The sequence below is a fragment of the Rhinolophus hipposideros genome (assembly GCF_964194185.1).
Source record: "Rhinolophus hipposideros genome assembly, chromosome: 12".
Taxonomy (NCBI): domain Eukaryota; kingdom Metazoa; phylum Chordata; class Mammalia; order Chiroptera; family Rhinolophidae; genus Rhinolophus; species Rhinolophus hipposideros.
Genome location: NC_138058.1, coordinates 27,800,712 through 27,818,919, shown reverse-complemented (window position 1 = coordinate 27,818,919; position 18,208 = coordinate 27,800,712). Strand labels below are relative to the sequence as shown.

At 40.1% G+C, this 18,208-nt stretch overlaps 1 protein-coding gene across 2 annotated transcripts in view; it reads left to right on the top strand.

The window, feature by feature from the left end:
* The window catches only part of ANTXR1 (ANTXR cell adhesion molecule 1), a 220,520-nt gene extending 207,288 nt beyond the window's left edge, over positions 1 to 13,232 (top strand). The window contains exons 18-19 of one of the 2 annotated variants that reach the window (XR_013994581.1): positions 9,294 to 10,250; positions 13,083 to 13,232. Coding sequence is in view for 1 of the 2 variants with exons in the window: in XM_081068017.1 (XP_080924143.1) it covers positions 9,294 to 9,554 (261 nt within the window). In the remaining variant the exon portion in view is untranslated. Of the gene's footprint in view, positions 1 to 9,293 lie in introns of both variants that reach the window. The other variant, XM_081068017.1, reaches the window with a different exon arrangement.
* The last annotated feature ends 4,976 nt before the right edge of the window (positions 13,233 to 18,208 follow it).

The following is an 18,208-nucleotide window of genomic DNA, read 5'->3' as shown; positions in this document are numbered from 1 at the left end:
ATTATGTCACCATGTATGGTTTGGTCTTTCTTGGCTGCAGTGGCATATTGACCTTCCTCGGGGGCCATCAGAGTGAGTCTTTCTCTACTTAGACTAATTCATTGATTTGTGTGACAAGTAATTAACTTCAGGTATAGGTTAGACATGGGCACTTAGCAGCCTTTCAGGCAAACTTAGGACTGAGTTTATTCATCCACATTTGGGTGGCAAGACTACTTTATCTTACTGTGTTTCCTCTCTGTCAGGGTATTCATTAAAAAGACTTTCAGGTTGAAATGGCAATTTGAGGATATGTGTTTCACTTGACTACAGAAGCAGGGGAGGCTTTTCAACCTTGAACTACCCGCTGGAAGCATGGGAGTAGTTGATTGGATGTCTCAGGCCCAGCTCACACGAGGAACTTGCACAAGTGTGTTAACAGGCAAAACCCTTTCAGCATTACAGCGTGTTTCGCAGTCGTCTCCAGTTCAGCCTTTTCTCATCACCATACCAGCCTAAGTTTCTGAATGAGTAGTGCAGGGTAATATCAAGAGAACAGAAAGGGAAATTTGTGACGGTTACCCTTGGAATGATATCTTTCTCTCCCCTAGTGATCTTATCTTACTCCGGGGGGCCCTTGGATTCTAGCGATATGAAGTCCCAGCCAGTCAGGCAATGAGGAGAACACAGATGTGTGTCCTTACCAATGCCTTTGGGAAAAATGCCAAGCTCAGAGTCCAAATAAAAGAGAAACCCACAACAGCTCCTATACTCAACTCCACAAGCCAGAAATGAGCCTACTAGGCAAAGAGATGAGTTGCCACTTGTTTCAGTATTGTTCTGTAACAAACACTCTAAAACAGAGTGGCTTAAAACAACAATTTGTTGTTGTTTTAGATGACCAAGAGGGTTTCTTCACTCCTTTGTCCTTCACATGGACTCTCCCTACAGTAAAGTGGCCTAAACTTACATGGAGACTCAAGGCACCAAAAACAGGAAGCAGAAACTTCCAGGCCACTTAATGTCAGGCTCAAGGCTAGCACAACAGCACTTCTATCATATTCCACTATTCAAAACTATCATGAGGCAAGAGAGTGGAGGAACAGACTTTTCCTCACCATGGGGGAGGGGCCCATGCATGCAGGAGGGAAGGAACTGACGGCAGCCATCTTCCAGACAAGCTAATATCAAACAGGAAGACAGCATTCTCTGGAACAGAAGAAATTCTCTCTGCCCAGACTGCTCTGAGAAAGGCCCCCTCCCTGCTATTCTTGGGTGGCCCAATGACTAATGCAGAAAAGTCAAATTTGAGCAAATGTAATTGTTTAAAATATTGGTGGGAGGGGGTGTGTGAGTAGAGTTAAAAAACCCATATGACCCTTAGATTCCAATAGATCACGCAGTTGAAAAAGATATAAAGGATTTAACTAATCTATTGAAAAATTATTAATGGATATTTCTTTAGCAATGCACTTGTCAAATAGAGAATTCATATTGTTTTTTAAAATATGTAAAAATTGACTATAACTTACACAACAAAGAAAACCTGCAAAAAGAATCATCTTTATAGGCCAAATTTTTCCACTCCAAAAAAAAGAAAAAAATGCTGGAAGTTAGCAACAAGGGATTAAACATTTTTAAAAAGCACTTAGAAGTTTTAAAACATGCTCATAAATTACTTTTGAGTCTAAACTACAATTTGAATCAAAACTACAATTATTGGGATTGTAGAAAAGTGACCATTGGAACACCACAATAAAAACTTAGGGGATTTGGAAAATTCATAACCTTCAATTTTTTCATTATTAAACAATTAAAAAATGAAAACAAATGATCTAAGCATTTAGTTAAAACTTAGAAAAGAATATAAAACAAATCTATAGGAAGCAAAAACAAGGAATCTATGAACATAAGAACAAATTAATGAAAAAGCCAAGTCAGTAGAACTGAAAATTAAATCTTAAAAAAAAATTGGAAAACACCAATGTCACTGAAAAATCTTAAAGTCAAAAAAAGTCAGAACATGTAAATATGCATAATATTAATAGTATTAATATTAATATAATATTAATAACAAGAGATACCACCACAAATAGATTTATTTAACTCTAAGAATTTTCTGTGTGCTAAGTACAAATCTATGCAAATGTTTTAAAAAATCTTGACCTGGATGATTTTCTAAGAAAGGATAAATTACGGAAATGGACTCAAGAAAATGTACAAAACCTGAATAGGTCAATTCCTGTGACAAAACATTTTAAAGTCATCAAAGAACTACACTCTAGAAAAACAGTATATCCAGAAAGATTTTAGATAATTTTCTGCTTTTAATGAGCAATAATTTTTATGCTATTTCAGAAATATAGAACATATAAAAGGATGAAAATCTTCCCAGTTTCTTTTGTGAAGTTAACATAACCTTGATGACAAAAAATAGCACACAACAAAAGACAAATGGCCAATCTCACATATGAAATTGGATGCAAAAATCCTAAATCAAAGATTAAAACTTGATTCTAGAACTTTTCAGAAGTTTCTTTTAGAAACGTTAGGACAATTAGAAGTTAGACAGACTCTCAATGCCCAGTAAAAAATTTAATAACTTTTGAACCTTCAAAAAAAATAAATTTAATAACTGCATTTGGTGCTTCCAGGTAATAGGAGATTATGCAACCATTGAAAATAATATTGAAAATGTCAGAGAAGAAATGGCTACAGCATATTATTGAAAAAAAGTTTTACAAGATAATTCCAATTTTGTAAATATATGCATCACTGTGTGTGTGTGCATGTGTTCATGAGAGAGATCTGAAAGGAATAGCACAAAATATTAACTCTCCGAGTGTTATAATTTAAAATTCTAATCTCTCTTCTTCCTTCTTTTGCACATTTTCCAAATTTTCCACAAAGAAAATGTATAACTTTGTAACCTGATGAAAAGAGTGAATTTTATTGTTACATAGTAACAATAGTAATTCTTAACAAACCCTATGTTTCCACATGTCCCTCTAAAGATATACTATTTTTATTTCTCCCCTTTCATTTTTCTAGTTTCCTCTTGCTACCAAATATTTCCTTCGTGCTTTCATCTTACCCTCAGTTTGGCATCCAAAGAAGTTATTAAGGAGAGAGTGCCAGCATGTGTGTCAGCAAAATGAATCAAATAACTGAAAGAATTGACCTTGGCTCCTTTTCCATGAACAGCACATAAAAGGCAGCCTATTATATGAAATTTATAGACAAGGCAAGTTCAAGGTGGGGAAAAGGAAATTGAGTAGGATCCTGGTCTCACCACTCACAACACAGCCTTCTCTTTGCCCTCAGCATTCGCTTTGGGAAAGAGGAGAAAACAAGACAGGTGTCTCCACGCCTCTTGGTCCGTCGTAGAATTGGGCCTATGAATGACTACTGTTAAATGAAAAGTCAGGGTGTGGTGGCTTCATTTCAAACAATGGCCCAAAGCTGAGAGTGGAGTTCAAAGAAAGAAAAAGAGCAGGATGGCAATAACAAATGCGTAAGGAACAGAGGCTGGTTTGTACTCGGGAACTTGGATATTTTCCTACAGAAGATGGGGAGGCACTGAAGTGTTTAAGCAGTGTTGAATGTATGTCTATGTGTATGTAGGTATGTGTACATACTTATATATGTAAATATATGAAATTTTATCTATACAGGCATATATATATATCTTATATATACCTCTATATATACATGTGCATACATACATGTATATGTATGTACATATGCATTTCTATTTATATATGTGTACATGTATATATAAATTGTATATGCAAACGAAAATATCACTGGAAAAGAGAAAGGCTGAAGGCAAGAAGACCGGTCTGCTTAGTGGCCCAAGTTACAGAAGATGAGCAAAAGTGAGAGTGGGGAGGAGTGAACGGGTATGAAGGATTTTTAAAAGATAGAATCAGAATTCTCTTTCTCCCTGTGGCAGAAGATGGCCAACCCCAGTTCCCACTTACATCCCTTCTATTGAGGAATCAACCCTAACTGACTGATTGCCTGTAAACTCAGTCATAATTCAGAACTCCCCCAAGAGAGAATCTGATTGGCTTAGCTCAGGGTAGGTGTCTACCTCCATCCAATCAACTATGGCCAAGGCCAATGTCGCAGAGCACAGATATGGTTGCTGGAGTCCATTTTTGTGGGATCATTTACTGCTGTCTCTCCACCTGTGGACAATATTCTTCATGAAGGCAGAGACTATTTTTGGTTGTGCAGCACTTCAAAAGGTGTCCAGGACAGAGTCGGCACTCAAAAACCACTTGTCAAAAGGATGAACGCACAAAGGACTTAACAAATGAAGAGAATCGTAGGACAGAAAGCACCATGAAGTCATCCAGTCCAGCCCTCCATCCATTCATTGCTCATGTGTCTCATTTATTGTTAGAACACCAACTTCAGCAGGATTACATCAGTTGCTTTCAATATGCCAATGAGCTTTTGTGGTCTACCTGAGAACCAACCCCCATTTACAAGAGTGACTTAAGCTAGAAATTATGCTCCTAATTCTAAACAGTAAAACAAACTTTGGAAACCCAATCCATTTGTAACTTGAGAAATACCTACAGCCCTCCAAACAAGGCAATTAATGGGAGAACTAGCTCAGAGAGAAAAGGTATTTGTCAGAAGAAATTTGGCATACATGTTACACTTTTTCCATCTCATTGTTTCAGTATTCTTTCTGTGAAATCCAATTTCCTTAAGTGACCTCTGTTGATAGGAAACTATTTTGTTTAATCTGTGGGAGCTGTGGCATATTTTTAACCATCTCCAAAGGCCAGCTCCCTCTCCACTGATCATGCCTGATACCCAAACAGATGTTTTCTAACACTCATTACACATGAGCTCACCCCTGGCAAGTCTTTTGCATACAATCAGCCCGCAGTTCTCACATCTCCCTTGTCAGCCCACAAACCCAAATTCAGAATTCACAGGCAAGCTTGAGTCTTCACCATGGTAACCAAAGAGCAGAAGATGGAGAGTCCAGTTTTGCAATTCAATTTATTAATATTTATAAATCTAATGACCAGCTGGAAAACATGCAATTGGCTAACTAAGAGTTAGCCAAACTAAGTAGCATAAAAAGATGTGTAAACCGGCTGCACCAAAAGAATTCAGATTGAAGTATTCGAGTAAAGAGCTCCAAAGCCAACTCAAATTTTGATTGGATTATAAAAGATTAGGACTGAAGGACCCCTGGATGCCATCTAGCTAGCACAACAATTTTATTTGACAGATGACAAAGCTGAGGCTCACAGAGAGAAAGTGGCTTATTCAAGGTTTCCCAGTGAGTGTGCCAGTGACAGAACTGGACACCTCCCTCCTAGGCCTGACCCACAGGGCAGACCACAGCCTTACCCCTCCAGTTTCCTGTCTCTGCTCACTGTGAACCATTGGGTGTCTGCAGTAAAACTAGTAAAAAGCCAGAACCTAGTCAACAAGATCTGTCATCCCAACTCTACCATGATTGTTTTGGAATGTATCACCTCCAATTTACATAAAGGATTTTGTTGAGGGACAATTTCCTTTGATAAATCAATCAAAAATAACCCCCCAAAAGGTATTTTTAAAGGTAACATGTTAACATTTCTAGTATGGAAATCAAGGGGAACAAATAGGATTCTGGCCACCCCTCACCCAAGATCCTAGAAGGTATTCTAAGGGGCCATGAGGGCATGACCAAAGAGACCTAAACTCACAGCCAAGAGTTCACAGACCTTTGATCCTCTGAGAACTTGAGGGGGAAATCTGACCTTTCAACAAAGGCTCGCTCCACCTCAGAAATCTCTGGGGATAACAGCAGTATCTGTGGAGCACCAGCTTAATCTTAAACCTAGTGCTGCATTAAAGAGCTCAAGAAGAAGCCAGATGTTGCCTCAGAGACACTCACCCACCAGTTGGGGAGCAACGCTGATACTGAGAAGAGTTCCAAGTGGCATAGTATATGTTTTCATCAAACAAATACTTGTGGAGGGCTTAGGATGGGCCAGCCTGCACATTCTGCAATAAAAAAGCAAGAAATTGATTGAAAGATAGAAACCAACAGCAGATCACAAAGGGCTGCAATATGTCATTGGAGGCATTTGGATTTTATTCTAAAGATCATGGGGAGCCATTGAAAGATTCTGAGCTGGGCAGTGAATTGACCGGATTCATGTTCTGGAAAGATCTCTTGACAGCTAGGTCAAGAGCTGATGGATTGTGACCAAGTGCCACAATGCGTGACACCATCTACAAGTGCTTCAAGAAATTATTGGTACTTTTGGTCTGCCTTCAGGATAATACAGTGAAAAGAGGAATCGTGCCTAGCGCAAGCAGAGCTGCTTTTAATCCCACTTCGACCATTTACCAGCTATATAATCTTGGGCACGTTATTTAAATAAATCTAAGCCCTCATTTTCCTTTCTGTACAAAGAAGATAATAATACTTAGCTCATAGGGTTTTGATAATAAAAGAAAAAGATGATCTGCCAGAACATTTCCAATAATCCCCCCAAAGTCCTTCGATTCAGTCAAAACAAAATGGCATTTTCCAGCCTCGGAGGAGCCCCTCCAGCACCCTGCCAAGCTACCACTTAGCAAGAGATACCTTTGCATTTTCTTCTTAGAATTTACCAAGAGCATTTTGTTGCTAATGTGTGAAAATCACTGGCATTCATTCTTCGTAAATGAGCAAGCTGAGGTAAACTGAGGTCAAAGCCAAACCTTGGATCTGAATTAAACCACCCAAAAACAATACTGCAAAGAATTAAACTGGGTTACAAAGACCAGTGTAGGAACTGAGCTCTCCAATTGTCCTAGCAACATTTTAAGCAAACACTGGTGCAGATTTGCTGGCATACATGTCACTGAGAACATCTGGCCTTTCTATTATCCTCTCACAAGCAAAAAATGATGTCGTGTAAACTGATCTTTAGGCCAATTATATGGTCTAAGTGTTACAGTGTTTGTGTTGGCTCCTCCAGCTCCAGGTTTTAAGAACTTAATTTGTAGCCACACCCCACCCTGAAGCCCTAATTGCGTCTTACTGTAACTGACCCCAAGGATTTGTTTATGTGGAGTCTGTACCTTTTTCAGGACGATAAATATGTATAAATGCATGGTCAGTCAACTGGGTGTGCAAAACACTGCGGGAGGTCCTATAAGTTACAGGAGTTACATTAGCAATGGGAAGATAGAGGAAGGTACATAAGAGGGCGGGCTCTGAGTGCTGCTCTGGTGACATGTCCAAAACTACATGTTTCCCTGTACACCAGTTTTATTATAGAAGCCAGGTGTGGCATGTAGAGGCTCCAGCCTGCAGCTCACGTAGAAGGCACTAACCTAGGAGGCAGAAAACCTGATACTACCTCCAGCTCACCTTTCTACAGTAGACAAGGTCATTATTGTGTCTGAGCGAGTTTCCCTATCTAGACTCAACTTCATTTTCCAAACACCACGTGCCAGGCACTGTTCCAAGGCCTTCCCCAGCACCTATTAGGTTAATCCTCATAATGACTGTCAGTGGCAGGTGGTATTATTACCCTACCCCATGTCACACAGTGGGTGTCACACGGCTGAGGCCCTGCACAGGTGGTGAGCTTGCCCCCTCCCTTCTGGCTGTTGTGTCAGCACTAATGTACTAGGGTCTATAATGAACCATTGCCCAGGTCTCTGAAGCAGGAGACCATAGGTGTAGCCCTGGGATGTTACTGACTGTAGGAAGTGGGGGGGGAGGGGGGTCCTTGCCTCTTTCCACACCAGCCAACCCCGGCCCCCTGCAACTATAGCCAAGAAGCCAGGAAGCAGCTGGAAGGGTTGACTAGGGAGGTCTTTCTCCCCACCTGACTCCCACCCCCAGCCTCTGGGTTTATGGGCCTCCTCTCGTGCTCCAGCCCAGCACCAGTGACCCCTAGAGGGACGGAGAGAGCGGTGGATGGCCAGCCCCAAAGGAAATCTGAAGCCACACAAGGACTAAACCCAGGCTCTAACAACTCCTTCCCCAGAACTGGAATTTTCCTTTGTCTTTAAAGGAAATGAATCTCCCCATTCTCTTGGTCTGACTTAGCATGTCTAGGAACAAAGGGCAGAATGTATAGTACAGTAAATCCCAACTCTGAGTTGTCCATGACAGGAATTTTTCACAGATGGTAATCATTAGGGCTTTAACATCTTGAGCTTTATCCAGAATCATAAATAAACTGTAATCAAGGCTTAGATTTATAAAACTGTAAAGAGGGCTGCTTGGACACTAGGAATTTACAGTACTGGGTTACAAAATCAACTCACGGCACGAAAGCTTGAACTCAATCTGGGAGCTCTGGGCAATGCACTGAGAAGATGGTAACTTATTTCTTCAGTTAGTGGACCCCCCACCAGAACCTAACAAGGGTAGGCTCTAGTTTAATCTCAGGAAATGCAAACTCAGAGAAAATGGGGTTCTGTCATCTAAATATGGCATTGTAATTCCTAAACCAATAGTGGACAGGAAAGTACAAAACATGGCTGCTCCCTTCCAGAAGTTTCTCATCTGGTCTGGGAGAACAGGCATTTACAGATCAAACAATTGTAGTATGCGGGTTTCGGTGTGTGGCATAGATCGTCGCTACAGAAGAACTTAGAGAGGAAAGCCGAGGTTAAGTGGAGGCTAGAGTCATCAGGGAAAGACGTGCAGAGGACCAGGGGCTTCCTGACGACTGGAAGGATAAGTGGAGATGTGCGGGCAGGAGGAAAGGTTTGCTCAGCCCCCCATCCTCCACAAGTAGGCACTGTGTCCCTGCTGTGACTCTCATCCTAAGCCAAGTCTCAAATCACATACTTCTATATCCTCCAGGTAATTGTCCTTTGGGTCATTATTCCTTACCTTTCACCAATCCCACCTCCTCCTAGTTGTGTAGCCTTGGGAAAGTGATTTAACTTTTCTGAACGTGGGTTTCCTCATCTATGAAATAGACCACTGATAATAATACCGGGCTGGCAAGGCTGTTGAGGAGACTACATCTGATGACCTCTGTACTCGGCTTGACGCCGTGCATCCAGTTACCGTGAGACCCCTTCTCTTCCTCCCCCTTGAGAGAGTGACTACAGCAAAAATGAACTTTCAACACTCTTGTAACAGAGGAAGCCCAGGAAAAGGAAACAGGGTGCTTTTTGTTGTCAAGTTCTATTGCGTGGCAGTAGAACATAGTCATAGACTTCGTGTCTGCTTTCTACGGATTTCTTTCAGGCCGCCCACCCCACTACCCACCTGCCCCGTTGTAAGGTCATAGCAAGCTTCCGCTGACATTTCTTTCTCTCTGATTCTCTTCCAGGGGCGCTGTATCAACTTCACCAGAGTCAAGAACAACCAGCCTGCCAAGTACCCCCTCAACAACGCCTACCACACCACCTCGCCACCTCCTGCCCCCATCTACACTCCCCCACCCCCTGCCCCTCATTGCCCGCCCCCACCCCCCAGTGCTCCCACTCCTCCAATTCCATCCCCACCTTCCACCCTTCCCCCACCCCCTCAAGCTCCACCTCCCAACAGGGCCCCGCCCCCTTCCCGGCCTCCTCCCCGGCCTTCTGTCTAGACTCCAAAGTTCATGCTCTGGGCTCTCTCAGAAACTTTAGGGAGGAGGCTCCTCTGTGGTGTTAGAACAAGTCTTTCCAGTTAAAGGAGGCTTCTGCTTTGGAAATGAGTGGTGATAAAGCCCACTGATGTTCACACACGTTAAAAAATGGTTTGTAATGCCAATACACCAACGATTGTGATCAGCAGAAAGAAACTGAAATTCTGAAATGCCTGAAAACAAACGATGAGGCAACTACAGTCACAACTATAGCCAGCCAGCCAGCACCTCTAGAAGGTTCCAGAGACAGTGAAACTGCTGAAGTGCTCTAAATGGGAACATGTCTCATGGAGACCAATAAGAAATCATTTCTTTGAGGGTGAAACGCAGAGTCGGATAAGAAATAGCATTGCTGAGTTTCTAAATGCTGCCTTCCCTCCTCCATTCCATTTCCATCACTTCCCTGGACCCTTGGTCTAGGAACCAAGGAATCCTGACCCCTGTGCACCACCCAGGAAGGTGGAAACCCTTTGCCTACAACTTTGGGGAAAGCTTGGGGTACTCATTGTGGCAAGGAACTTAACATCAGACAGATATCCAAAAGCATGTCTTCCTGGGATTTGCAGAGGAGTAAAATTATGCCACATTTTTTTATTTTCCAAATTCTCCTGGTTTCTAAGTGAGGAAGAGGAAGCAGGTGTTTACTGATGGAAAAAGGTATGTTGCCATGTTGCTGTGTAAGTGGAATCAGGGGTGTGCGTTGACAAGGGGAGTACTGACTTCATCATCAGACAGTTTCTAAAACCCACAGGCCATCAGCAGCTTGGGGTGGCTGGATTTGGCCTGAATCTCCTAAATCAACAGACAATACATTGTAGAAGAGCAACCTGTTAATGATTCATGTTACATGTCAAGATTGGGCTTTGGTTTAAAAATCACTTGAGCTATGAAGAAGTGATTGGTCCCATTTTCCAGAGACAAACGTGAGTTGATCTTCCAAAATGGCACCACTAGCACCTACCACACAATTTCACCAATTTTATTTTTCTTGTTTGGTAAAGTTGTGCACCAGAGACTTCTAGGTAGAGCTGAGAGACAATGGTCCTGACATAATAAGGAAACTCCCCAGGTTCTTTGATTTATCCAAAAAAAAGCCATGCATGTAGGCACCAATATATTTCTCCATGGCTTTCCAACATACTCACAAATTATTATCAGCTGTTAACCCAGGGAAATACACCAAAAATGCTCTGCCTGAAATTCCCACCATGCCTAGAACCTACTACAGTCCCCCAAGTCTTTCTGAATCTGTGGTTATCAGTAAGCCCTATAAGCACTTTCTAAACATTGGGCCTCATCACCCAGGGGTGAAAACAGGGCCATTGTTGTGGGCCTCCTGCATCAGCCTGTTCAAAATTATCTCCCCCACTCTAGCTTTCCACAGGTTTTAAAATTTCTCTCCCAAACCCCTTAAATCTTTTGAGGAACAAACCAACATATAAAATAAACATAAATTTAATGCTTTGGGCTATGGTCTCCAAAGATCCTTCAAAAATTCACCAAGCCAGCCTCATTCTTTCATCTTACTTAGAACAGAGACATAAGGACCTGGCATGCATTCTGTTAACACCAATTCTTATAGCCATGGCAGGCATTATTAATCAATTGCAGCACTATTTCCCATGGAGCCCAATGATTTCTTCACAATCCTCAAATCACAACTCCACAGATCTACCACTCATCAGTCAGAATTGAGACAGAGATGAGCCCTCTCTGATGAGATAGAGATTTAGAAAACAAAAACAGAATGTGTGAGGGAACGGGGAAACCCTTGGGCGTAAAATGTATAGTCAGGCGAAAACAGATCTAGACAGAGTGTCTACCTAGATCACAGGCACTAAATCTGCAATGCCAATGCCAGAAGGACACTTCCGTAAGTACACCTCAGACCCAGCCCTTCTCCCAGAGAATCCCAAGCCTTCTCATAGAACTAAAATCAGAGGTAGTTTCCAGGACCTATGAAAACAACCTTCCTCTCCCATCCACTAACCTGGCCCATATTGTCTATTTTTAGAACACTAGGCTTCTTCTTTAGTATAGTTCCCTCATGAAGTGGAGGCCAGAATGTCTTGGCCACCTAAAGTGGCATTGCTGGACTCCAAAACACCATTCCATAAAAGAATGGGTTCCCCAGGCTCACAGTGTAGAGACGTTGAGCCCATGGCAACTGTTTTGACTGCTGGCAGTACAAAACGGTCCCCCACACACACACCACTGCCGCATGACGCACTGCGGCCAAAAGAAAGTTCAAGCCACGATGCTGACGTTGTTGTGCAAAAAGATGGTGGGCATCGAGTGAGAATGCAACATTCCCGATCTCAACAGCACATCAATCAGAAGCCCTGTGCAGTTTCCAAAATGTCGTTTCGGTGAACTTTTTGATGAAATAGGGAACTGCAAATATAGGATGATTTTGAAGAGGATTAGCAGGATTTGTCCTTCAAACTGACTCATCATGTCATTCCTAGTCATTCAAAATTACAGTTGAGAAGGAAAAACATCTATACTGCATGAACAAGGCAATATTTTAATAATAGGCTATTACAGGCAGGAAATTTCTTTAACTGGCTTATAAAATCTATCAGTACTTGTATCATTCCCTGTAAAAGGCAGCAGACGTATGATTGTGATTAGGAAACTGCACAAAATTACTTTTTCAACTCCCATGTTATTGTCCTTGTGAAGTTTTCTTATAATAAAACCCAATTTTTTTGTTGTATATATTCGTATTCCATGTGTTAGATGGAAGCATTTCCTATCCAGTGTGAATAAAAAGAACAGTTGTAGTAAATTATTATAAAGCCAGTGATATTTCATGGCAGGTTATTCTACCAAGCTGTGCTTGTTGGTTTTTCCCATGACTATTGCTTTTATAATGTACAAATAGTTACTGAGATGACGAAACCCTTGTTTGCACAGCATTAATAAGAACGTTGAGGGGTCCCCACTATTGACGACCAGCTCTCAAACAGTTTCAGGCCTGGAGCTTGGCACATACACCCGTGAGACACAAGGTCTCTCTTTTACCAAGGTCAAGAGCAGAGCTAGTGGACAAATTGATTAACAGTCTTGGATATCTGGTCATGGGTGACCTTACTGTAAATATGGGCAGAGATAATCTCGAAGTCTCATGTACACTAAAGTCCAAACGCTGTGTCAGATGAGGGACAACCATCAAAGAATTAGAAAAAATAATAATTATGAGATAATGAGCAACAGTTTCAGCTCAGTGTCAACTCAATAAAAATAATTAATGCTGTGTAAAATGGGTTGAATTAGTTTGCAAACTATATAAAGATATACGCAGTAAAACCCCTGTTAATGCACACCAGATGGGAATGGGGTGTTCTTGTCAATTGCCTTTTCTAGTTATCTGAGCTCACTATATTATCACTTGGATAACCGATTTAAAAGAATTAGAATATGATTTTTTTAAATACACTTAACATTAAACTCTTCTAATTCTTTCTTCTTTCTGTGATAATTCAGAAGACAGTTATAGATCTCCAGAGCGTCTGAGTCATTGTTATAAAAAACCAGTTATCGCTGTACCGTGCTATAGGAGACCAGGCTACACCTGTACAATGACGAAACCTGGAAGTTGCTTCTTTTAAAAAAAATAATAAATTCCTAAAATCAACTCTTTTACTGGTTGTGTCTCTTTGTTATAAAAAATAAAGCATAGATTGTTCAAGTGCTTCACATCCTGGTCATGGTACAATGGCTATCATTCTACAAATGAAATTATATTTTCTCAAATTATTTTGTGTCCTCCACTAACCTCTTTACTGTCTTAATGACTCTTATTTCTTCTTTCATTCAAAATATCTTTTTATTTCTAGTAACAATTCTAAAATTTAAAAAGTAACCCATGCTAAATAAAAATAAAATGAAAAGTAAAGACAGAAAATCACATGGAAGAAGTGTATCATTTAGGATTGTGTCTAGCTGCCTGTAACAGAACTGGGGCGATGATGGATTTGACTCACAAAGCAAGGATTCTGGAGATTTTCAGCTGCTCAAGAAACTGGGCAGTGTCCTAGACAGTGCTGCATTAAATACCCTTCTATCCACATACACTTCAAAATATGATTATTATTTCTACATTTCTGATACAAATGACTTTATTATTCCTGGCAGCTTCAATTCAGCTCCTGCATTTACATTTTCTGTAGGTAAAAGAGTGTCTCTTACTAGTTCCTGAATTTGTTTCTTTACAAGTCCTCATTAAACATTGAATTTATCTTAATTGGAATAAAACCATCTGCAAACAGAAAATCATGCCACCATTTCTTTCCAAGATTTCATTAGTATTCAATTTGCATAGCATTTTGAGCACACAGACGTTTTTAAGATTACATTCTTAATTGTTGGATCGTTTTGAGATAACTAGCAATTTGGAAGGAAAAAAAGTTGGCGCTTGACCTCACTTCTTACACCAAAATTAATTCCAGCTGCATTTAATTTAAGTGTAACAAATAAAATCAGGAAAGTACTAGAAGTGGAAAAAAAATTACTATATGGTATAAAGAATTTTTAAATCCTGCATATTGCTTGCATTACCAACCAACTTTCTTATGAAATCACTTCAACTACACTGAGTAGTGCTCCAATATATTAAATTGAATAAAGAAAGGAATCATTAGCAACAGGGATGAGATCATTGATCACGTGGTGACTGTAAACTTGAGTGAGAGAATCACAGTTGTTCTCACTAAATCCAATTTTCAGTCTTCAGATAAGTATGTGTTTCTCTGGAGTCTCACTTCGGTACATAACAATCATTATAACACTTCATCCATCTACGTACATTGTAAACAAGGTCAATGTTGCATCCAGCTATCAAACATTTGGTAGAAGACTACAGAGGAGGCGTATGCAAAACAGATGGATCTTATTCTGATGACGGTTGCACTGCATTGTCTTGGACCTCCACACCCTCAATGCCAAGTTATCAACCCTAAACAATGTAGAAGCCTTATAATTCCACTAGGTATAATCTTTCATTCCTTTCCTTTTTACTCAGCATCCAAATGGTCACTTAGTTATATAAATTCTTCCTGCTCTACTTAAATTGGGACAATGTTAATTTTGAGAGTTAAAATTGTGCAACATCGCCTTTACTAAGTTTTAAATATCATTTCACAATGTACTTATAAAGCAAGAGCAGCAGTTAACAAAAGGCCTGAGTCACTAGAGAGCTCAAAGCAAAACTCTGTTATAAGATGTTCTATTAAGTGTGCACACTCAGTTCTTTAGTTGGCGTCTTTAGCTGGGAGTTTCTTGTAAACATTAACCTGGATACTTATAAAAGACATTTTCTTTTGTGCAGTGAAATGGTTTGCATTCTTGCAAAACGTTTTAGAAGTACAAGAAATGTTGGGTATGAATGCTAAGGTCCAGAAAACATTTAGTTTTCTTCTGAAGGAGAAGTCGTCAGACAAGAGAATTGTCCGCCTCCCATCACTGGCCCCTTTCAAAACTGTTCACCACAAGAAGAGGCCATGGAAGATTTACATCCCTCTATCTTCACTTTTTTTTTTAAAGTATGAAACTTTGACATTCCCTTCCCTTTGAGCCCCACCCCAGCTTGGCAGGATAGAGAGCACATGTCTTTTCGTTTAGTTTTACTGTTAGAATTATTTACATAGGTTCTATAGGTTCTATAGATTCTGTAAGTTCTGTAAGTTCTATAGGTTCTGTAAGAGGCTGGCTTAAAATTAATGATAATCAACATTTCCAACCAAGGTCTGGTAGAGATAGATATATGTCGCACGCGAATTGAAAGAGCAGTGCCTGTATGTAGTGATACAGAAGCATGTGCATTCATCTGAAATTGCAGGAATGGGCTTCACAACTGGAGTGAATTCCAGGTGACTGGGAGGCAGCTTCTGTCCCGGCAGAGGTGGCCGGGGAGGGGGCGGGGAAAGGGGGTTCAAAAGGCAGTCTCCTAAGGGTGAAAAGGAAGACAATGGGAAGTCTTCACACCGGAAGGTGAGAAGAGCAATTCTAGGCAAAAGGGACGATAAAGGAAGATGTAGCAAACCAGGCTGCATATATTCTGGCAATCCAGGTACGGTGCAGGTAAACTAGGACTTGGGAGGTTAGGTCAGCTACGTAGTCTTGCTGGCAAAAGATATCAGGCATGATAATGTAGTCGCTAGGGTGCAGAAGGAACCAAGGGACCATTTAACTTCCAGTGCCAATAACTGTACTATTGGGCATACAGTTCACTGAGTCTTCACTGAGAACAGTACTGACAGCTGGTGGTGTCGAGCCAAGGGAACCGCCAGACACATCCTATTCGATTCCTCTTGTTCCCAGTGATGGCAAAGCTGGTAGACCCCCAAACCATGTCACTGTCCTGGAGCTGACAGGCTCTTTTATATATTTAGTCTGGGGAAGAAAGATGTAAATTGCTTTGAAAGAATTTACATTGGCTATAATTAAAGGGGGTGGGGGAAGGTGAAACAGAGCTAGTTCTGGGATAGGTGCAGCAGAGTCTGTAAGGAAAAAGTGTTTTCTCTTTTGGATTGGTTGTGGGCAACTGTCCAGAAAGTTCATGAAAATGAGATATGGTGACGTCTGGTGGTCAGCTACTCAGTTATTCTCTCTAGATAATTGCAGAAATAGCCACCTGGAAGTTTATTCCAAGTTTCAACATACATTCAGACATGTAAGCAGTTTTGTTGGTTTTGACCCGCAGTTGTTCACGGATTAACCTCTCTTGTCTCTTCCTTCCACACTCTGGCCTGCTGTAATTTAATTTGGGACATCTCAGAATTTTTGTCTTGTTGGGAGCAATCATTTGTTGAGTCCCAGTCATTTCTCCAAGAAGAAAAAGTTTCTTTCCTGCTTCAGTCATGTATTTGCTACAAACACTGCTTCCTAATGCCACATTCAACTGCCTTCTACACTCTCTGCAGAACTGGGTGTAATGAGCATCTCTTGGTGCTAAACAGACACACTCTCGATGCCTATGCAACACGTACAGTTTCGGTGGTTTTGCTTCCTGTGCTTCAATGAGGCTGAGCAGACTTTCAGACTCGTTCACATCTGTACCTGCTCCAATGACGCAATCACTGCTGTGAGGAATAGGACCTGCAGAACTGCAGGCAAATTGGATTGCACAGCCAGCCTTTGTCAGACATTTCCATCTGCCCTATCAAAGCTCCCAAAACAAATGCTCACTCTCACCAGGACCTGGCCACTACACATGTTACTTGCTGAGAGTGTTGGTTCTCACAGGATTTTGATGTTTAGATCAGCATTTTTATTTTTTTTCAATATTTGCTTTTAGGAGATCCTTAAAGATCATTATCTTTATTTAATCTTGAACTATTAGTAAAAAGAAGAGATCCTATCTAGCACTATATCCTAGATATAGTTTTCTTGCTTCTAATTAATAGTAACTGGTAATTGATGTTTTTACATTTTAATTTCCTTTGTAAGTTAGGAATAGAAAAAAACAAGCTTTCTTAACCTGATAAAAGCTATCCATCAAAAAACTACACAAACATTATTCTTAAAGTTACAATATTAGGTGTAGTTCCTTTAAAATAAAATCAAGAAAGAATTATAATCATCACCAACCAGTATTATTCACTTTTGGTCCTAGACAGGACAATAGCACAAACAAAATAAAAAAGTAACTATATCAGGAAGAAAAAAGTTGTCCATATTTGCACACAGTATAATTCACTACCTAAAAATTTCACGAGAATCAACTTAAAAATTATTAGAACTAAGAGGCCAGTAAGCAAGTCAGATACATGATCAACACCATCAATGACCATCACCAGTTAGAAAACTGTCTATTCATAATAGCAAAAAATAATTGTACACATTTATGTTTTTAAATTATATGTAAATTTTGTATACCAGCAGACCTCAGAGATCTGGCAGGTTCAGTTCCAGACCACTGCAATAAAGCGAGCATCACAATAAAGTGAGTCGCAATCTTTTTGCTGATGGAAGGTTTTGTTTTCAATTTGTAAAAAATGCAACATTTGTGAAATACAATGAAATGAAATACAATAAAATGTAGTGTGCCTGTAAATACATAATATATATATTAGAAATTACATATATATATGAAATAAACCTAACAAAATATGTACAAAACTTATAGGAAGACAACTATAAAACTTTCATAAACTATCCTTAATAAATAGAGAGCTATACTACATTCCTGAATGGGACTTATTACTGAAAAGATCATCAGTTCTCTCATAAATACATGGTCTACAAATTCAAATCAATGCCAATAAAAAAAAACCCTAGCGAGATTTTTCCGTAATTTCAAATACTCATTCTAAATTTTAATTAGAAGAGAAAAGGAACAAGTATAACCAGTATATGGTAACACAACAGAACAATTTTCAGAACTAGACCTATAAATATATGGAGGTTTAATTTATAACAATGGTGGCATTTCCAAGAACTAATTCTTTAATAAAGGGCTATCTAACTGGGAAAAAAATAAGGTGAAATTTCTGTCTCCACTATATAAAAATAGACTCCAGGTGAATTAAAGAGAATGCAATGAAGTTTCTTTGCTTCTGATTAATAGTAACTGTGTCCACTGGTAGCACTGACCTATGGATGGTCAGTTC